The sequence below is a fragment of the Periophthalmus magnuspinnatus genome, chromosome 22, assembly GCF_009829125.3.
Source record: "Periophthalmus magnuspinnatus isolate fPerMag1 chromosome 22, fPerMag1.2.pri, whole genome shotgun sequence".
Taxonomy (NCBI): Eukaryota; Metazoa; Chordata; class Actinopteri; order Gobiiformes; family Gobiidae; genus Periophthalmus; species Periophthalmus magnuspinnatus.
The window spans coordinates 23,680,893-23,702,203 of NC_047147.1; the positions used below are offsets into that span (position 1 = coordinate 23,680,893).

The 21,311-nt window shown below is 44.1% G+C and overlaps 3 protein-coding genes across 3 annotated transcripts; 2 read left to right on the forward strand and 1 right to left on the reverse strand.

The window, feature by feature from the left end:
- Positions 1–761: 761 nt before the first annotated feature.
- Positions 762–4,111, reverse strand: hikeshi (heat shock protein nuclear import factor hikeshi). Its single transcript, XM_033988373.2, has 2 exons — positions 3,153–4,111; positions 762–2,680 (listed from the first exon to the last, which is right to left on the reverse strand). Exons 1-2 carry the CDS (start codon positions 3,483–3,485, stop codon positions 2,417–2,419), a joined length of 597 nt encoding a protein of 198 aa, XP_033844264.1. The 5' UTR covers positions 3,486–4,111; the 3' UTR covers positions 762–2,416.
- A 1,509-nt stretch (positions 4,112–5,620) lies between these two features.
- Positions 5,621–13,060, forward strand: LOC117390607 (dehydrogenase/reductase SDR family member 13-like). The gene is made up of 6 exons (XM_033988371.2): positions 5,621–5,858; positions 7,095–7,213; positions 9,869–9,992; positions 10,144–10,316; positions 11,462–11,615; positions 11,741–13,060. Exons 1-6 carry the CDS (start codon positions 5,732–5,734, stop codon positions 11,998–12,000), a joined length of 957 nt encoding a protein of 318 aa, XP_033844262.1. The 5' UTR covers positions 5,621–5,731; the 3' UTR covers positions 12,001–13,060.
- Positions 13,061–13,374: 314 nt separating this feature from the next.
- Positions 13,375–20,341, forward strand: LOC117390134 (4F2 cell-surface antigen heavy chain-like). The gene is made up of 8 exons (XM_055231371.1): positions 13,375–13,885; positions 15,102–15,292; positions 16,194–16,367; positions 16,848–16,945; positions 17,280–17,422; positions 17,818–18,124; positions 18,334–18,381; positions 19,114–20,341. Exons 1-8 carry the CDS (start codon positions 13,563–13,565, stop codon positions 19,462–19,464), a joined length of 1,635 nt encoding a protein of 544 aa, XP_055087346.1. The 5' UTR covers positions 13,375–13,562; the 3' UTR covers positions 19,465–20,341.
- The last annotated feature ends 970 nt before the right edge of the window (positions 20,342–21,311 follow it).

The following is a 21,311-nucleotide window of genomic DNA, read 5'->3' on the forward strand; positions in this document are numbered from 1 at the left end:
AGAGACTTGTTCACACTGAGCTGCTTTAAAGTCTATTCTCTGAGTCACAGGAGCCAGAGACCTGAGCCACAGGACACATGTGTGAAGTACTTCCTGGTTCTAGTCAGGACCTGAGCAGCGGTGCTCTGGATGTACTGTTCTGTGTTAAGGCTCGTTTGGAGAGGCCAGTGAGCAGGACGTTAGTCGTCTAACCTACTGGAGACAAATGCATGGATATGTCTCCAAGTCTGGTTTTGACTTTTTACCTGTGATTTTTGCAATGTTTTAGGAGGTAAAAAGCTGCAGATGTTATTGATCTGATTTGGCTGTTAAAGTCCATTATTACCCCTACATTTCTAGCCTGATTTGAAGGTTTTAGAGAGAGAGAGACTCCAGGTGACTGCTGACACTTTGTTTGTGTGGACCAAAGATGATGACTTAAGTCTTGTCTGAGTTTAGCTGAAGAAAGTTGTTTCACATCCACACACTGATCTGTTGATGCAGTGAGTGAATCCACTGGTCCATATTCACCTGCTGCCAGTGGGTGAAAATAAAACTCAAAATGAATGAAATGAGAGTGAACACAAAATAAATGTCACACAAAAATATGACTTTAATTATTCAAATCCATATTTGTCTTTAAATAAAATATATAAATAACCTACAAACAATAAACTACAAACCTTCAAAGCCAGTTTAAGGGCTGGATAAGTTAAATTTAACCAAGACTCCAAGACTGAGATTCAGCCATTTCTAATGGTCAGTAACCAGCTTTTTAAAGAGTTTTTTTTTCATGGGGTATTAAAGAGGGGGTAATTTACTTCTAAGGGGAATTAACTGTAGCACAACATATTCAGATCGCCATGTTTCCTTTTATTGTTTTGAAAATACTATATTTGCCCAAAACAACATATTAACATATTTTATAAGTTTCACTTTCATTTTTGATGCTCTGAGTCTCCTCTCCCTTTGCTCTCTGTGCTACATCACTCCCCCTTCACAGCAGTCACTATACAATCAGCTGCATCGCACTAATGAAACTACTGCACATCACATCAGGTTTGTCAAGTTGCTGTGTACAGATTTGTATCAAGTTTTGTTTATTTATGGAGAATTGTCGTGTGACAAAGTGGGTCTTTGTCCCATTAATCTCACCTTCATTATATTTATATAAACTTACACCTGTTACTTTAAAGAGATTTTTTTGATTAAATTTATTCAGTTCAGTTAAACTCATGCATCCATTCTTACCTGAATCTCCACATGGTCCAGACAAAGAGGCCATTGTCAGTCATTTTTAAAGCCTTGGGCGAGGTCTTAACCAGACCATGTGGACGGGAGGACTGGTTTAAGACTGGTTTAAGCTATGTTTAAGTGTTTAGTTTTATTTTAAACTCTTTTGGTTAAAGGGACTTAGGCCCTCAAAAGTATGCAGTTGGTTATGAGATTCTGCTAAAGTTAAACCTAAGGCACCTGTGATTAAATGGTATTTACCTGTGGGAGGTGCTTCCTGTTTGGGAGAGTATTTAAGCAGCACAAGTCAGTCTTTCGGGAGGACTTCAGTGCAGTTGTGGCATTTGGTTGTTTTGCAGATTTAATTTAAGTTGCTCATTTTATGTTTCGTGTGAACAGTTTGTTATTTTCTTAAATTATTTAGCATCCAACCACAGTCGTCTTTTAAATAAATATGTCTTGTAAAAGACCACTTATTTATGCACGTCTGCCTCCTACTTTGACCACATTGGGCCTGTATCCCCACAGGGAGCATGGGTGACATAGCCTTGTGAGTGGAGCCTTGTACAGACTCGTACTGCTAAGCATAAGGAGGGTTTGAATAGGGCCCGGGAGAGATCGCTTGATTACTCAAACATGTATGGATGACATCTAAAACCTCTTCAGGCATGTTTTGATGAGGGAACAGCCTTAGAACAAGGGAGAAAGCTTAAAAAAATGTTTTGAAATTTAAAAAAAAAGTGTATAATACCCCCTCTTTAATGTAGAGGTCTTCAGCCAATCAGGAGTCAGGAAAAGATGGTGGAGCAGAGCAGACAGAAGTCGAAGGAGGAAAATTTGACTATTTTTAGCATTAATAGGCACTGATTTAAAGTTAAAGTTTAAATCTGAGCTTTTGCTGCAATCCATAAAGAAGTGACTTAACTGAACTACAGCAGGTGAGCTGATGTGTTGTTACACAGAACCATGAATGCTTATATTGATCACAGGCTCCTGAAAATGTGCTGTTAAAATCCATTTTGTATTTTTTCTTGTCTTGTGTTAAGTAACATGTGCATTGTGTCACCATGGTAACTGCTGAACATTCCTCAATACACATACATTCAGAACACCCCCAGCATGATCACTGCAAATTATCAATTCAAATCACTGTTACAGCATTCCCCAGTGCAGGCACGTTCTGGTCTTTGGTCCCAGTTCAGGTTCAGTTCTTCCAAAAGTTTGGGTTTTGTGCCAGGCGTCTCTGGAAGTTCTCGTACCAGCGCAGGAGGCAGCTGGAAGGCACAAAACTCTCCGAGGGGTTAGGGGTCATCTGGGCCTGTGTGACCGCGAATGAGGCTGCAAAATTGTACAAACTGTCCAGCATCTTTTGTGTAAACTGAAGGAAGGAGTCCACAGAAGAAACAGCTGCGGAGGAAACAGGACTCTGCTGAGCAAGCTGGTCCAAGGGCTCCACCGACACGCCCACCTGGAGACAGAGAACCAGATGAACATACAGTTAAACAGATATACAACACACAATCAGAGTGTTTACAGGTTGAGTTCGGCCCAGAACACGTCATAATGTTTGAGCTTTTCTTCGTCCAAAGCTGTTCAGTCTGATGTGACGGAGATATCACAGTTATAGAACACTACTGACTCTGTGGAACAAATTAACTGTGTTTTAGGGAAATAAGGGACATTCTCTGTCCTTATACTAGTTTTGGTTAACATCGGATATCGGCAAATACAAAGTCAAAGTATCAATATAGGTATCAGAAGTGGAACTGAATCAGTTCAAACCTACTAATACAACCACAGGGGAGAGAGACAAGAGGAACTGATACATGAGTTACAGTGGGCACCTGAGCCCATTGTAACACATGTATCAAAAGGATACATGTGTTATCCCTCTGATACATGTGAGACTCCCCCTTTTCCCCCGAGCTCCCCCCTCTCACCTGGGCCACGGTAGCGGAGGCGGCTGGGGCCATGGAGCCGAAGGGGTGCGTCCCGCCCTCCCCGGGCTTGAGGCCAGAGATCTTGAAGATGGCGCTGGGTTTGTCGTTGGTGATGAAGCCGAGCAGCTGCCACACCGCTCCGCCGCTCGCAGGGTCCGGGAAGGAGAAGTACACGGCACCGCCCATGCCCGCGGGGAATGGCACCGTGCCCAGCATGAACACCACCACGTGGTTCACCTGCTCAAAGTCCGGTAAATTAAACACGAACTTATCCGAGGCCACCGGAACCGGGTCGGTCTGAACGAGCCGGCCCGCCACAATACAGCCGAACATGCTCCCGGTAGAGCGGGTCTCAGGGGGGAGGACACGGGACTGAGGGTCACACGGGCGGGAGTAGCTTTAGCTCAACTCCAGCGGCTAACGGACATTCCTCTGAAGTCAGCCCCAGTCAGGTGCACCCTCCGCCGGTGTTCAGCTAGAGAATCCTCGCTGTAGCTCTGGAAAAGCCCGGTAACTCCCCAGCCCCAAAGAGAGATGTCTAAAATGTATTTTACCAGATTGCTCGGACCTGATATGACTGAAATGCGCTTAGATTAGCATGTAAGCACAAAGCACACTTCCAGACCAAAGTGTAACCCGCCTTCCTGTCACCTCTCCGGACTCTCACTTGAAAGACCCGCGGCTGTAGCTTTAGCTTAGCTGTTAGCTTAGACTTAGCTTAGCCCGTTAGCCTCCAAACTTCCCGGTGTCTTCCATAAACCCGCCCGACTTCAGCTGCAGCCCGGAGCCTGCTGTGTTCTCCAGGGTTGCACCGGGTACGAGTGACGATAAGTTCGGTGACAGGGCTCCTTCCGTGGGTAAAATTGCACCGTGGGGCCGTAGAAAGTTCCAGTAGAGGCGTGTGAGCTCTGCTGGTTCTGGATGGTTCTGCCCGGGGGAGGAGGAGGGCTGTGGGCTGCAGCAGGAGCCAAGTCTGGGACCAGTTACTTAATTTAGACTAGCCTAGTATACTAAAAACTACATGTTAAACAAATAAATATAAAATTTTGATTAAATGATAAATTTAAAAAAGAACTTGCAGTTTTACCATTTTTGCATTTTTTTACCTTAATGATTTTTAGGGACTTATTCACTGACAAAATATTATATTTACTCGACAGCAGAATAGTCCACATGTACAACAGCAGAGTGTGAACAGCAGGGCAGTGCTGTTTTATGTCAGTTTTTTATTTTTATTAAATTCATTTTACATCTCTGAAAAAGGTGGAATCTGAGTACTGGTCAGTGTAGTTACAGATTCTGGTCAGTGTAGTTACAGATTCTGGTCAGTGTAGTTACAGATTCTGGTCAGTGTAGTTACAGATTGTGGTCAGTGTAGTTACAGACTCTGGTCACTGCACTCTAATAAACTCTTTGTTGTGATGATGTTTACGGTGACGTCAGCTCCCATTGAGCACCGCAGTTTTCTAACGGGGAAGTCAGCGGACTTTTCTTTTATTAAGGCGTGTCAGATGAATATTGTGATTTAAAATGTGCAAATTATAACATAATGATACACAAGTTTCAGAGATTATAACTATAGAGCCAAGCACAATAGGGCTGATTTAACAGTATTAAAACAGACAATTAGTTGATACATTTCTTAACCTCCTAGGACCCAAACTCTTGCATGGCATGCTCTATTATTATTATTTTTGTTGTTATTTTGGCTGATTGGGACCTGATGAGTGTAAAAACAAAGAATTATCTTTTTACTTTGAGAAAAATGAAATCCACATATGAGGACATTCGTTCTATGTTTTAATCATTTTGATAGAAACAATAAAGTCACATTTGAATAATGATTTGCAAAAATCATTAAGTGCCTGAACACGGCAACATTTTTCCTGAGTACCAACAAAATGGGAAACAACAATTGTGCCTCTTGGGATAATGTGGCTCATTTGAAGTGCTGCTAACAGGTGCAGGAAGACATGTGCCTTTAACAAAGTCCATCTTGAATCTAAACTTTAATGTGTTATACTCTTCTGTCACTTCTGGAGTATAATGACCACATATGTGGACACCAGGACTTTGTAGAGAAAAAAGATTTGTATTGTGGCTTAGACAACCCAAAATGTGTTGTCCGCATGGGCAGTACTTCAGCTCCTGTCATTTCAAAGGCTTTGCTTAATTCTTGTTCACATTTCTTTTGCAGTCTATGTCATTTAGGCCATGTTTTGTGTCAGTGGCACCTCGAGGGATATAAAAAGGTGGCATACTGGTGTGCGTGTTCTTTATCTTAGTCTTGGTCTATACCTGTCTAAACCTCAGCAGAAACGAAACATTCCATAGATTAGACATGTGAATGCTCTGTGCCAGTGTCTCACTCTGACGTCGGGCGCTTTCAGGTGGAGCAGGTTAGACTGGCTCTGACTCATCTAGGCGAGCTGCACAGGTGATAAAAGCTGTCTCTGTCTTCTCAGGTCCACAGCATACCTGAACTCTCACCTGGACACAGACTGACCTCACCTGTAGACGGCCCTCATCTGACCTCTCACCTGTAGAGACCTCACCTGGGCACAAACCTCACCTGAGCCATGCTTCAGTTTTTGCTCCTGTTCATTGTAGTCACCGGCATCTACGTGCTCTTGAACAAAACACTGTTCAAACGTTCGCGTTGCCGTGGAAACATGCCCATGGCCAAGAAAACTGTGGTCATCACCGGTAAGAGATTGGATCTGATTATCTGTGACAGAGCAAGTGTGGTCTGTCTGTGTTTGTATGTTCTTCCTGTGTCTGTGGGTCTCCTCTGGTTTGCAGGGGAATACCAGAATAACTAATGAGAGAATAACAATCACTCTTGATATCAGGTCATACTGGACAGCCGTCATAAGGCAAGCTAGAACGCTGTATTAACACTGTCTAAATGTCTTATGTAGTTTTCTGACCCAGACCGCCTTCATTTTCTTCTCTTATCTGCTATAAGTGTAACTTTGCCATCATACATGGTACATGCAACTGTAACCCCACAGCACAATTCAGATTAGAAAACACATGTGAACCCAGAATATGACCTGTGTCTGTGCGCTCGCCTTGTGGTGGCATTCCTTTGCAATAACTGTGGTCTAGATGGGTCATTTTTATAATGATAGAAATAGTACAATGTATAATTCTAAGGACTAAGAGTAAAACGTAAGCAAATTTAAATCTTATTTAAATCTGGGCCCTTTATGTTAACGATGACACTTTCACCTTGTGATGTCATGTGGTAATACAGAAAGTGCTCTAATGTGTTTTTAAACTCCATACACCTTCACCTGTAATTTTCCATCTTTACTGAACTAAAGTTAAAAGGACCTGTCAACTTGAAAACTACCACTACATGACATCAAAAGGTGGAACAGAGCATTTTGAGCTTTGGAGGTGAAGACAGACTAGTAATAAAGTTATAATAATGAACATTCTAACATGGCTTAAAGCTCACAAGAGTCCATTCTGTGTAATATAGGAGGACCTTTACGTATTCCTTCAGTAGTGTCTAGTTAAAATTACCCTAAATTTTAAATTTAAATGGGGCTCTCTTCATATTTAAATGTATGTTATGTAAATGTACAATTGTACTGTACAATTCTGAAATCTTTTTGCAAACATGAAATGATGACAAACAATTATTTCATTCACCTGCAGCATCTCCTCTTTGAAAATTCCTCTCACATCTGTTGGATTTCTGGTTAAATGTGTAAAATACCCCTGATGGAGGTGCAGACAGGTGCAGACAGACGCAGACAGGCGCAGACAGACGCAGACAGGCGCAGATAGGGGCAGACAGGCGCAGATAGGGGCAGACAGGCGCAGCTGGGGGCAGACAGGCGCAGATAGGGGCAGACAGGCGCAGATGGGAGCAGGCAGTAGCAGATAGGAGTAGACGGGAGCAGTTTGTGACAGGTGTTTGCATTTCAGGAGGAAACAGCGGAATTGGCAAAGCCACAGCTCTGAACTTGGCCCGAAGAGGAGCGCGGATCATTATGGGCTGTCGGAACCAGCGCACGGCGGAGGCGGCCATTTTGGAGATCCAACAGGTCAGAGCACGAGACCCGACATGGATGTGACCTGGTTTATGGCTCATTACTCTGTAATCAGTCGGCATGTCCACTTGAAACAGACCTGGTTTAGTCCTGGTTTAGACTTGGTTTAGCCCAGGTTTATGGTTAATAGTTCTGTAATTCCTGGGCCTATCCACATGAATCAAAAACTGGCACAAAGTTCAGCATTGTCTCTGTATAAATACACTTAGGAGGAGTGGTTTTATTTCTATTGTCTCATAACGTCTGTATGTTAAATGGATGGAGCTTGTTCCTGTTTAACTCGTCACACCTGCACTGTGACGTACAAACACCTGCACTGTGACGTACAAACACCTGCACTGTGACGTACAAACACCTGCACTGTGACGTACAAACACCTTCACTGTGACATACATACACCTGCCCTGAGACGTACAAACACCTGCACTGTGACGTACAAACACCTGTTGCATACATAAACCTAGGTTGTTGCATACATAAACTAGTACTTTTAAATATAAACAGCTGCACTGTTACATATTTACACCAGTACTGTCACATACACTCACCTGTACTGTCACATACACTCACCTGTACTGTCACATACACTCACCTGTACTGTCACATACACTCACCTGTACTGTCACATACACTCACCTGTACTGTCACATACACTCACCTGTACTGTCACATACACTCACCTGTACTGTCACATACACTCACCTGTACTGTCACATACACTCACCTGTACTGTCACATACACTCACCTGTACTGTCACATACACTCACCTGTGCTGTCACATACACTCACCTGTGCTGTCACATACACTCACCTGTACTGTTACATACAAACACCTTCACTGTGACTTACATACACATGTACTGTTACATACAAACATTCTAAGGACTATGGAGTAAAGATTTAGCCAAATAATACATTTAAGTTCCTGTCTTCTTTAGAAATCAGCCCTATTGCCCTATGGCTGGGGGCCACACAGGGCCCTTTGGGCTTATTAATTCGACCCGTCAAGCGTGACCAAATTATATTAAAATAGGTGAGGATAAACCTTGTTCAAAGTTTTTCTATTGTGTTTATTTAACTGAAATTTGATAAATGAATTATTAATTTAATTGATGCATTTGGAAAACAATTTGTACAATGAGCCCTGCATATTCATGCTTTGCTACATGTTACAGGCCAACTGTCTAATGTAATATATCCACATATATATCCTGGTCCAGCCCCTCTGTCAAAATTTAGAACCCATTGTGGCCCGTGTGTCAAAAAGTTTGCCCACCCCTGCTCTACAGTCATAATCTCTGACACTTGTGAATCATTATGTTATAATTGGCACATTTGAAATCACAATAATCATTTAAAATTACTTAATAAAAGAAACAAGTACGCTGACTTCTACATCCCAACGGGAGCTGACGTCGCCATAAATATCATCTCAACAAAATGCCGAATCCTGTCGCGCCCCCTATGGATAGCTGCACATCACACTAGTGAGCAGCCCTTTTTTTTATTTGTACCAAAATAACTACGTGACTCCTACGAGAAAAAAATAAATTTTTCAGAAAATAAAACTGGAGAAAGAAGTTCACACGTTACAGTGAGCATGTAAGTCACAGTGGGCATGTAAGTCACAGTGGGCGTGGAAGTCACAGTGGGTGTGTACATCACAGTGAGCGTGATGCTCAGATACAGATACAACTTCAGAGGCTCAATGAGAAGAAACAAGGAGAATGTGGTTAAAGATCTGAACAGAACTGTTTTAAGAATAGGACTGATTTAAACTACTTGTGTGTGATTACTTGATGTACAGACGTGCTCGTGTATTTGTTTATGCTCTGGTTTTAAATCCTGAATTTTGTCTCCTCATTTTTTATTTATTTAGGTTTAGTTTTTATTATTCAAATAAAATATATATTTTTTATTTAGTACAAATTTTACTTTTTTAGTGAGTAGAAATGACATTGACAAAAGCTATAACAAAATGAACCCTGCAGGCACAGTGGACATTTTAAATCATAAAACATTGTGAATGTGCAGCTAGACAGAGTAGGCGTACTCTGTCTAGCTTCACATTCACACACATGGCACATTCAATGTCTTGCCCAAGGACACAACAGCGATATTTAGCATCAAACAGAATGAAAAGAGCATACAGATCTTTAAAGCCATGTTATACTGCTGTTACCTCCTCAAACGTACCTGGAGTTGTGTTTTGTTTCATTCACACGTTTGAAGATGTAGACAGATGTAGACAGACTAATAATAAGAGATTACTCAAAGCTCAAAATGCTCTATTCCACCTTGTGATGTCATGAAGTGGTAATTTTCAGTCAACAGCTCCTTTTATACTTAGTTCTGTAGAGATTGGCAGTTTCAGAGCTGAAATTATCTAAATGATTCTAGTGAAGGTGTATGGAGTTTAAAAACACAGTTGAGCACTTCCTGTATTACCACATGATGACATCACAAGGTGGAACAGAGTGTTTTCAGTTGGAAAGAAGAAATATATAGGCCTAATATATAGGGTTTGTGTGTTAAATATGTGTGAATGAAACAAAACACAACTCCAGGTCTGTTTATGATGAGGAAACAACATTATACCACAGATCAGAGACGACCTTTTAAATTACCTCTCCCTGAATGTGATGCAGGAAACTGGAAACTCGGACCTGGTTTACAGACACCTGGACTTAGCCAGTCTCAAGTCAGTCAGAAACTTTGCTGAGAACCTCCTGAAGACTGAACCCCATATTGACATCCTCATCAACAATGCAGGTAACCCAGACCTGGTTTAGTCCTGGTTTAGTCCTGTTTTTTTCTTGGTTTTGTCCTGGTTTACACCTTGTTTAGTCCCTTGTTTTAGACCTGACTTAGTCCTGGCTTACTGCTGGTTCAGTCCCGGTTCTGATTCTTTCTTCTCTCTCAGGTCTGGTTGGAGACGGCCGCACAGAGGAAGGCTTCGGGCTTCAGTTTGGGGTGAATCATCTGGGCCACTTCCTCCTGACGAACCTCCTCCTGGACAAACTCAAACAGAGCTCCAACGCTCGAGTCATCACTGTGTCCTCCATGGCCCACCGCTGGGGTGGCATTGACTTCCAGGTCTTCTCCTGTCTTCTCCTGTCTTCTCCTGTCTTCTCCTGTCTTCTCCTGTCTTCTCCTGTCTGCTCTGCGCCGCCGGCTCTGCGCCGCCGGCTCTGCGCCGCCGGCTCTGCGCCGCCGGCTCTGCGCCACCGGCTCGTCTTAAATGTAAACTGTGGGGGCCTCTTTAACATGGGCAAGTGAAAGCTCTCCCTCCTACTCTGCTTTTAGACACCCTAGAACCAGCAGTAGTATGAGCGGAGTGCTGTGTTTGGATGATCTGGTACTATAGCATCTTACAGATACAATGGAGCCATTGTTTCGCAACATAAACATCAATGGTTGAGTGGTCAGATCCATTGTCCCACAGGTTGGCAGTGTGATTCCAGCTCTCACAGATGAAAACCGTTGTTGTGTCCTGGGCAAAACACTTAACCCACCTCGCCCCCAGTGTTTGTGTACACTGGTGTGTGAATGTGTGTGTGAATGGGTGAGTGGTTCCTTTTAAAGTGCTTCGAACCTTCTGACCAGTGCAATACTGTCTTATCTGGTTGATCTGACCTGTGTTGTTATGTAAAGTATTTCTCCACAGTAGTTTCAGTAATATTTGAGGGCTGAGCTGTAATTAGTCAGAGATCCTTGAAGACAAACGTTTGAGGAACAGAAACGGGTCGGTCCACTTTTCAGACTTGTGTTAGTTTTTCCAATTTCAGTCTAGAACTTATTTCAGTATCACACTCTCCTTCTGCACACTTCACTTTCCCTCTGCACACTTCACGTCCCCTCTGCACACGTCACACCAGCTCTGCACACATCATGCCCCCGTGCACACCGATCCTGACGTCACCTTGTTTCCTCTTTCCTCACATGTGTCCTGGTCTAATTTCCTCTCTCCTTACATGTATCCTTGGCTCCTTTCTTGTCTCCTCTCTCCACACATGTATCCTTGGCTCCTTTCTTGTCTCCTCTCTCCACACATGTAACCTTGGCTCCTTTCTTGTCTCCTCTCTCCACACATGTATCCTTGGCTCCTCTCTTGTCTCCTCTCTCGTCTCCTCTCTCGTTTCCTCTCTCGTCTCCTCTCCTGACTCCTCTCTCTTCACATGTGTCCTTGTCCTGTTTCCTCTCTCGTCTGCTCTCTCTCACATGTGTCTTTGTTTCCTCAGACCTTACAGCAGAACCGAGACCTTGGTACTGGCTCGTATTCGTGGCAGTTTTTCAAAGCGTACTGCAACAGTAAACTGTGTAACGTTCTCTTCACACGAGAACTCAGCCGCCGCCTCCAGGGAACCTCAGTGTCCTCCTTCTGTCTGCACCCAGGTGAGAATCCAAGCCTCTAATTGCTCCACACGCCTCTCAATCACACTGGTTCAGACCTGGCTCAGTCCTGGCTCTGTCTTGGTTCTGGTTGAATTCTGGTCCTCAGTGTGTGTCTCTGGTTACAGGCGTCATCCGTACAGAGCTGGCGCGTAACATCTCGCTATGGCAGAAGATTTTAGTGGAGCCAGTGTCATGGTTGTTCTTCCTGAGTCCAGAAGAGGGCGCTCAGACCACGCTGCACTGCGCTCTTCAAGAGGGGCTGGAGAGGCTGAGCGGATCCTACTTCTGTTGCTGCGAGGAGCAAGACCCTGCCCCCGTGGCCAAAGACGCCCACGCCGCACGCAGGCTGTGGGAGGAGAGCGAGAGGTTCTGTGGGCTCCAGTAAGATCTGATTTAGATCGGGTTTAGATCGGGTTTAGAACATGTTTAGACTGGTTAAGACTGTGTTTAGACCAGGTTTAGATTGGATTTAGACTAGGTTTAGACCTAGATTACACATTGTTTATTCCTGGGTTATGCTTGGGTTGGACTTTGTTTAGACCCGATGGGTTTAAACCTGGTTTTGTCCTGGTTTAGACCGTGCTTTGTCTTTTGAACTAGAAAATGAATTTGTGGTTCCTCATAACGTATTAAAATTAGGCTTTTGTACTGGTTTAGTTCCTGCTTGGGTCTAAGGCTGCGTTCACACTGGCTTGGTCCTAGTTTGAGGCCAGTTCAGTCCTGGTTAAGACCTGGTTTAGACCTGGTGTAGTCCAGGTTTAGTTCCGGGTTTGGTTCCAGTGTGCAGGACCATGGAGTACCTAACTCGGTCCTGGAGTCTCACAGCAGTGCTCATTTTGAAACTTTTGTTTGAAGTTATATTTTTGTGTTAAATCCATGTGATGTTTTTGGTTTAAAGTTGTAATATCTTTTTAGAAACATGTTTATTTTGAAAGGAGTTTTTGAGAATAATGTGTTTTATTTTGAAAGGATTAGTTCTCTCTGAACATTTCTGACACATTCACTGGATCTCTATCACTGCCAAGTGTTTTGTATTTTATTTAAAAAGACAATATGAATAAATAAGTACATTTTCTAAATCTTGGTTTTCTTTTGATGTTTCCATCACTGGTCAGAGAAGGAAAAATCACACCTGCCTCACCACAAGATCTGGGTTTCATGTCCTGGGTTTCGTGCTCTGGGTTCTGTGTTCTGGGTGTGGTGTTATAGGTTTTGTGTTCCGGATTCTGGTTTTCGTGTTCTGGGTGTCGTGTTCTGAGTTTCATATTGTGGGTTTCATATTGTTGGGTTCTGGGTTTCATGTTTTGGGTCCTGGTTTCCTGGTAAATGAAAATATATGACTGTCTTAAAATGTCAGTGTATCAAGAGATACACAGTTACACAGTCTTCTATGCAAATGCATTATTTATAACTTGAATAAGTAATAAATACAGAAATTGTTAATTAACAAGTTAACAAGTACTTGCATTTATTTTACATTACATTTGCTTACATTTAGTTACATTTATACGATTTGACAGTCACATTTGGCCCTTTGAGGGTAACATTTTCACCGAGGGCCACATCAGTAAAACTGAGTGTGACACCCCTGCTCTAGAGCATGTGCTCGAGTACTTACACACTCTGTGAGACACAGCCTCGTTTCCTCGTCGTTTCTGCTCTGCGCTGAGTTCTTCAGACTGTAAACTACAGTTACATGCGCGGGGCTGCAGGGGGCAGCACAGCTCACAGCTCCTCCGCTCCACGTGACAGACGCGCGCGGAACGCGGACGGAGCGCAGTGAGGAGCGTCTCATTGTCGCTCACGCTCCGCAGCCTCCGCTCCCGTATCCCGAGCATCACCGAGCATCATCAAGCACCCACGACACCTCGCTCCTCTGCCGCTTTTTCCCGGTGAGAAAACCGTTCTTATTCCCGGTACACCCGTGATCCACCGCCCCCCGTGAGGATGAGCAATGAGGATGCCGAGCTGGAGCTGAAAGAAGCCCAGAAAGACGCTCCGGCCGCAACCCCCGCGTCAGCCCCGGGCCCCGCGGACACCGACGCCACGGAGGCCGACGTGAGCGAGACGGACCTGGAGGCAGACACGGAGGCGCAGGAGAAGGCGCCGATGACCGAGGGGGAGCAGCGGGACATGGAGGGGCCCGCAACCCCGCTGAGAACAGAGAGTAACGGGGCCGTGAAGCTGAAGATCCCGGAGGACGAACCGGAGCCAGGGCACTTCACTGGGCTCAACAAGGAGCAGCTGATGCGGGTGGCGGGCACTCCGGGGTGAGGACACGGCGTTATATGAGATTTATTTACAAAATGTTCTGTGCGTGCTTTTTTTCTCCGCAGCAGATGTTTAACGGACGGTGATGGTGGTGGTGATGGTGATGGTGATGGTGGTGATGGTGGTGATGGTGATGATGGTGATGGTGGTGGGTGTTTTTCAGGTAGCAGAACGTGATGACGTCATACTCTCAGATATACTCAGTTCTATAGATTACATTTGTACTTTACCATTAAATATCCAAAAGATAAATTCACAAATGTTGAACCTGATCATTTCTATTAGAGACTAGAGCCAAGAGCTAAATCAGTTCTTTGTGGTCACATTATGTTAAAATAAAGCTCAAATTACAGTCTAACAGTGCCTCAGACAGAGCAGTGCCTTCAGTTAGCATATACCCCAGAGAATGTGGACGACGGCTCCAAAGAATAAATTATTGCTATTGTCGGCAGAAGAGGAGCCTTTAATGGAGCAGTGACACAGTTTGGGCCTACTGTAGTGTTATAGTTATGTTTAGCCTATTTATACTTTTCAGTTGATGATGAGTGTGATGCTAACTGTAAGCACTGCTCTGTCTGAGGCTCTGTTAGAGTTTAATCTGAGCTTTGTTTTAGCACATTCTGGCACACAATCTTTTCTGTCAAACAAGTCCCTCTCAGTATAGTGTAACATGCAGACATGTGCACACACTCCTGCAGACTCAGCAGAAGAAGATGATGAGGATGAAGGTCTGAGTTTGAAAAGAGGAAGAGGAAGAGATGAGTACATAACCACAGGACGCAGTCAGCACTTCTGCCCCCAGACATATTTTTGACTTTTTGTGCAGAAAGGTTTGAACTTTAGACAAACTAAACTGTTTTTAGTCAGATGTGTGAGCTGTCCCTCAAACAGGAGTAGAACTTTGGTCCAAACACGTCTCCAAACCCCAGAGCCTTTAAAGTGCAGATGAGCATAATACTGAACACATGTCCCTTTAAACACAAACACCGTCTGGTTAAATATGACACAAAAACATGATTTACAATTTAAAGTAACGACTGAAAAAACACAAATTTAATAATACCATGTGTTTGGGGTCAACAGCGGCCATAAAATCACCTTATCACCATCAACCAAAATGTTTCAGGGTTAGGAACTGATTCATCAAAATTTTTAGTATCTGTGCTGATACCTGATACCAGTGGTACCTGTGCATACTTACTTGCATTGTTTCAGATGGGTGAGGACACGCTGGGCTCTCCTTGTTCTCTTCTGGTTGGCCTGGTTGGGGATGCTCGCTGGAGCTGTTCTTCTGATCCTGAAGGCTCCCCCATGTAAAGAACTTCCTGCCCTCAGATGGTGGAACGAAGGTCCTCTTTTCCAGATCAGGAGCCTCAAGGACTTCAGTGAGTCTGGAGACATCAAAGGTGAGACTTATGTCCAACCCATAGGGTGTATATATCTCTGAATATAGCTAACCTGCTAGCTGCCGTGTTCCAAACAGGAAGTGAGGCTGGGCGCGATTCAGCTCCATTGATTTCACTTGAATTCACTTTGTCTATTAAATTGTGCCCCCTCTCTCTGTAACTGCTGCTGTCAGACTCATCATTCTGACCTTAAAATGTTTGTCTTAACCTGCTCTACATGATCCTGATTTTTTATTTCACTATTGTGTCTGTAAATCAAGATATGAACATTAATAACAGACAAATCAGGCGCCTTCTTTCCCTCGTCACTGTCGCTAGCGTTAGCAACAGGTTTGATTGACAGCGTTGCTAAGCGCCCGCTCCCTGCTAAACCAGAGATACAGGCGGGAAGAGGCGTTACCTTGAACAGTCTTACTCCAGATTGTTTCTTTGGTTCTTATGATACTTGTGGTCAGAATTCCAAATATGGAACTGGGCTCCAGATTAGCCGCTATAACTGCTAGCATTGATGAGTTTTGGAGCCGAACGCTGTGGTGACATCATGCTCACTTAGTCCACTTCTTTATACAGTCTTGTGGTTCAACCAACAACCTCCAACATCTGCAAACAAACATGCTCTGAAATGTCCCTATGTGTCAGATGCCCTCCCTGTGTCTCTATTGGGTGTTATTCTGTGTAAAAGCTGCTAACCCTGTAGCTTAGACCTCTACAAACATGATATGAAACCCATAAAGAGGGTGGGAGGGCATCTGACGCACTGAGAGGGTGGGAGGGCATCTGACGCACTGAGAGGGTGGGAGGGCATCTGACACACTGAGAGGGTGGTAGGGCATCTGATGCACTGAGAGGTTGGGAGGGCATCTGACACACTGGTAGGTGATCAGATGTACTCTGTGTGCAGGGGTGGAGCAGCAGCTGGACTCTCTGCTCCAGATGAAAGTCCGGGCTCTGGTCTTGGGTCCGATCCATGAAGATCCTAAAGATGATCCCACAAGTCTGAGCTTTGAGCAGGTCTCTGCAGCCGCCGGCAGCCTCGACCAGATCAAGAGCCTGGTGCACTCAGCCCACAAGCGAGGTACTCACACTAGAGTAGCACGCACACCAGAGAGGCACTCACATCAGAAAGGTACTCAACTCAGAAAGGTACTCACACCACAGAGGTACTCACACCAGAGAGGCACTCATGTCAGAGAGGTACTCAAATTAGAAAGGTACTCATACCACAGAGGTACTCACACCAGAGAGGCACTCATGTCAGAGAGGTACTCAAATCAGAAAGGTACTCACACCACAGAGGTACTCACACCAGAGAGGCACTCATGTCAGAGAGGTACTCAAATCAGAGAGGTACTCATATCAGAGAGCCACTCACATTTAGAGAGGCACTCACATCAGAGGCACTCACATCAGAGAGGTACCAACAACAGAGAGGTACCCACATCAGAGAGATACTCATGTCAGAAAGGTTCTCAAACCAGAGAGGTATTCACATAAGAGGGGTACTCACAATAGAGAGGTTGTCTCTCATATTTAACCTTACATCTCTCTGTCTCAGGTCTGATGGTGGTCTTGGATCTGACTCCTAATTACTCTGGTTCCTCTGGTCCCTGGTTCAGTAACAGCAGTGTGAGCAGTGTTGCCAAGCGCCTCGAGGTCAGTGTGACCTTTGACCCTGACCTCTGATCAAAACTCTCCTCACTCTGAGATGCCCCTGTCATTCCTCAGTTTTGTCAGAGCTGTGTCTGTTTGTATGATTCTTTAAATGTGTTTATCTGAAGGTAAATGAAACACACATTTAACTCCTAAAAGCTCGAGCAAACAGTTGAGGGAAGACAAACATGGGTTGAGATTAATATTTTGTGTGTTTGTGACCACAGCCCAATAGGATTTGAACTGAATCTTTATCAAAATAAACCTTATTGGGGTGATCTTCTGTTGCAGATATATTTGTGTTTTCTTATATGTATTCCTCTGTATGTTCTTGCAGTCTGCTTTAGTCTTCTGGCTGGGGCTCGGGGTGGACGGGGTGAAGCTGGACTCTGTGGACTTGGTCTGGGCTCAGGTCCCGTCTCAGTGGAACGACATCAGGGCCATAGTTCAGAATTGGACCGACTCAAGACCCCATAAGAGGTACAAATATACTACTACTGTACTGCTGACACTACAACTACCTCTATGTCACATACTACTACTACTACTACACTATCATCAGACCCAAGACCACACAAGAGGTAAAAGTAATACAGTAATACTACCTCTGCAGATACTCCTCCTCCTACTGCACCACTATCATCACCTGATCATCTTGGTGTAGTTTCCTTGCCTCCTGCTGGGGGCGCTCTCTTTTACATGCCCTTTCTCTACTGTCCATTTTAATCCTTTAAGCAGTAAATGTTCTGGCACTGTTTTTTCTATTCAAGTTGTACTGTTCTTACGATCACGTGATGCTCCCACAGTTACCATGGCAACAGTGTCAACAGTATCCATGGGGAATCTGCTTTTATAACACCCTCTTTTTCTCTCAGGCTCCTGCTGGGCTCCACCCCCCTCTCCTCCCCCAGTGATGTCAGTACCCTCCTCGGGGACTCGGGGGTGGACCTTCTCCTGTCCTCAGTCCTGTCCTCGAAGACAGATGCCATGGGGCGCGCTCAGACTGTACAGCTGCTCAGCTCCGCCTACAGTCCCGCCCAGCTGCTGTGGAACCTGGAGCCAGCAGAGGGCGCTGTGCCACAGGATTGTGATCCCATGGACCTCATGCTACTCCTGACTCTTCCTGGGACCGCCCTGATCGAAGACCGGACCAGGGACCAGGCCGGGATAAGAGCCACACTGGTGAGACTAAAAACAGGACTGAACCAGGACGAAAGCAGGACTAAAACAGGACTGAACCAGGACTGAACCAGGATGGAACCAGGACTAAACCAGGACTAAACCAGGACTAAACCAGGACTGAACTAGGACTGAACTAGGATACTAGAGAACATTAGAGACTTTTCTGCCCTCTGTGGTCAGACATTGTAATAACAAATTCTGTGTTTCAGGGAGAAAAGTTTCCCAAAGTGACCCAAGACCAGAACCAGACTCAGGAGGTACTGTATCTGCTTTGAAATAATGTCTTGAACATAAGCAGCTTGGGTTCTTTTTAAAGACACAACAGTAGGAGATGTTGACATGTTTGGTGCTGTATTGTCTTTAAATCAGCCCTGTTGTGTGTTGCGCTTGTGTGTGATCACAATGTGACACTCATTGATCATTATGTTATAATTTACACATATTTTAAATCATAATATTTTTCTAAAATGACTCCATAAAAGAAACAAGTCCGCTGACTTCCACGTTAGAAAACTGTGGTGCCCAATAAGAGCTGATGACGCTGTAAACATCATTACAACAAAGCGCCCCCTATGGACAGGTGCACATCACACTAGTGCCCTTTAACCAACAGCATACTTTTTTCCATTTGTACCAAAATGACTATGTGACGCTGCCAAATCCTACAACTATCACCGATTAAGAAAATAAAACTGGAGAAGGAAGTGCGTACGTCACAGTGGTCACAGTTGTATGTAAACGGGTAGATCGACAAAATGGTGTTTTAAAAATAGTCAATTAAAGATTAAACTCAAACATGAATCACTCCAAATACAACTTCAGAGGCTCAACGAGAAGAAACGATTAAACAGAGTTAAAGATCTGAACAGAACAGTTTGAAGAACAAATTTGATTTATAAATGACCCAAGATGCTAATGTCAAAAAGCAGACAAAATGAACATTTTGTATTAAATGTATTGTATTTAATATATGAACCCCCCCTTCCCAGGAACCCCGCCCCTCCCCCTGTCCCCTCCTCCTCTCCTCTCTCTCCTCTCTCAGGGCTAAAGAGCGCTCCCTGCTGTACGGGGACTTCTCGCTGGTCTATAACTCATCCGTAGTCCTGGTCTATCTCAGGTCTTGGGACCAGAGTCCTCGGTTCCTGGTTCTGTTTAACTACAGCCCTGACCAAGTCTTCAGTCTCTCCGATCTGCAGCCTGAGGGGGGCGCTATGGGGACCACAGGCAAGGTGGTCCTCAGCTCCAATGCCACAATCCTGAGTCCAGACTTAGTCCTAGATCTAAACCAAGGCCAACTGGGACCACAACAGTCTGTGCTGCTCAGGGTCCCACACAGCTAGGTACTCACAGGGAGAGTATCGTTCTGAAGAGGGCCTGAATATGAAGAGTAAAATAAAATCAAAAGTCAAACCACTGGGCTCAATGTAAACAGTACCTAAAAAACAGAATACGAAAAATGCAGGGTACTTAAAATAAAGTTTAGAGATGGTTTCTGCAGTGGTCATCTAGACTTTTATTGATTCGTTTCAGCTCCATCCAGAGACCATTTTCAGGTGATGGAAGTCCCAGTGTTTCAGGCCAGTTCCATATTTGAAAAAGGTTTCTGGATGGACCTGAAACATCTTGATCAATAAAACAGAATCTAGATGACCACTGCTGAAACCAGCTTTATTTTGAACCACTGGATGAATGAGGCAAAACACTGTCTCATAACCTGATATAAAGGGTACCTCAAAGAGTACCTCATGTCTCCTGATCAGGGCTGGATGTCGCCCCAGAGCTCTGACTGTCATTTTGGCTGAAAATCTTTTTGTCTCACCTCCGTTTGGATTGTTTCAGTTTGATGCAAAAATGTACTTTTTAAACTCAGAATTCTGCAGTTGTGCTTCTGTGTTCTGAATACAGAAAATAAAACTAAAGAAAGTTAAAGTGGCTTTGGTAAAGGTCGCACTTGGACCACAGAGCGCCCTCACTGCCACAGGTGTGAACTTATATTCTGTCACAATATGTATGCAAAAAGTCTTTGTTTTCTTTAGAAACCCATATAATTCCAAAGTAGAAAACATCAAGCCCTGATCTCAAAGTAGCTACAGAGTACCTTAAGAGAACCCAGAGTCCCTCCATGTTCCTGAGGATTACCTAAAACCTCTGTGTGTGTTTGTGGTGTTTCTGGTCATGTGACTTGTGTGATTCATGTCAAAGCAAAAATAAAATCTCAAAATAAAAACATTTCTGTCCAGAGCAGTTTGTGTAGAGCAAGAGAACTCTGAGGAGTGAAGCAGCCTCACGAGAACCCTCACTGAGGAGTGAAGCAGCCTCACGAGAACCCTCACCGAGGAGTGAAGCGGCCTCACGAGAACCCTCACTGAGGAGTGAAGCGGCCTCACGAGAACCCTCACCGAGGAGTGAAGCGGCCTCACGAGAACCCTCACCGAGGAGTGAAGCGGCCTCAAAGTCTGATCTTCACTGTCAGTAATCACAAAAGAGGAGACATGTGTAGACCAGACCCTAACCCAGAACAGCACACTTATATTCACATGTTTAGAATGTACTTGCAGCTAATGTCATCAACATTCTCTGAGGGCATGATGCTAACTGTAGGCACTGCTCTGTCTGTTAGCCTTTAATCTTAGCTATATTTCAACACAATCTGACTTGGCTGAACTACAACAGGTGACAACAACACACACAACACACAAGCTAGCTAGCATTAGCCAGCAGTTTTTCAGTTAGTCATTGTCACCTTTTTGTTGAAAATCAAACTCCTAAACAGGACCATGAACACTTGGGTTGCTCTTTAAATCACTTCAACATTTTTTGCATTGTGTCTACATGGTACCTGCTGAACATTCAGACATAGACATACGTGTAGAACACCCTCAGAATGATGTATCAATGTATTCTCCTGCAGAAACATGATGCAGCTCTTCTTGTGACCTGCAGGTGGCGCTGTGCCCACACAAACATAAATCACACATGTTTTCAGATCTTTATTACGTTTAATATGATTTAAATTGAAAGTGTAATGTTCATAATGAGGGAGTTTGATCAGAGTGGCTCAGAATATAATGCCAACTATTTCATTACAAAAATATCTGTTTATGGAACATCTAAAGTGGGTTATAATTCTCTAAAGAGTCAGAAACAAGCGAACACAGAACAGAAGAGAGAAAAACAGAACAGAAGA

Bases quoted from the DNA above. Each gene is read 5' to 3' on its own strand.
- LOC117390134 (XM_055231371.1), top strand. From the start codon at position 13,563: ATGAGCAATGAGGATGCCGAGCTGGAGCTGAAAGAAGCCCAGAAAGAC. The intron at 13,886-15,101 runs GTGAGGACACGG...GCATTGTTTCAG, and splicing joins CGGGTGGCGGGCACTCCGGG to ATGGGTGAGGACACGCTGGG. The intron at 16,368-16,847 runs GTACTCACACTA...TCTCTGTCTCAG, and splicing joins GCACTCAGCCCACAAGCGAG to GTCTGATGGTGGTCTTGGAT.
- hikeshi (XM_033988373.2), bottom strand. From the start codon at position 3,485: ATGTTCGGCTGTATTGTGGCGGGCCGGCTCGTTCAGACCGACCCGGTT. The intron at 2,681-3,152 runs GTGAGAGGGGGG...CTCTGTCTCCAG, and splicing joins CCTCCGCTACCGTGGCCCAG to GTGGGCGTGTCGGTGGAGCC.
- LOC117390607 (XM_033988371.2), top strand. From the start codon at position 5,732: ATGCTTCAGTTTTTGCTCCTGTTCATTGTAGTCACCGGCATCTACGTG. The intron at 5,859-7,094 runs GTAAGAGATTGG...TTTGCATTTCAG, and splicing joins GAAAACTGTGGTCATCACCG to GAGGAAACAGCGGAATTGGC. The intron at 11,616-11,740 runs GTGAGAATCCAA...CTCTGGTTACAG, and splicing joins CTCCTTCTGTCTGCACCCAG to GCGTCATCCGTACAGAGCTG.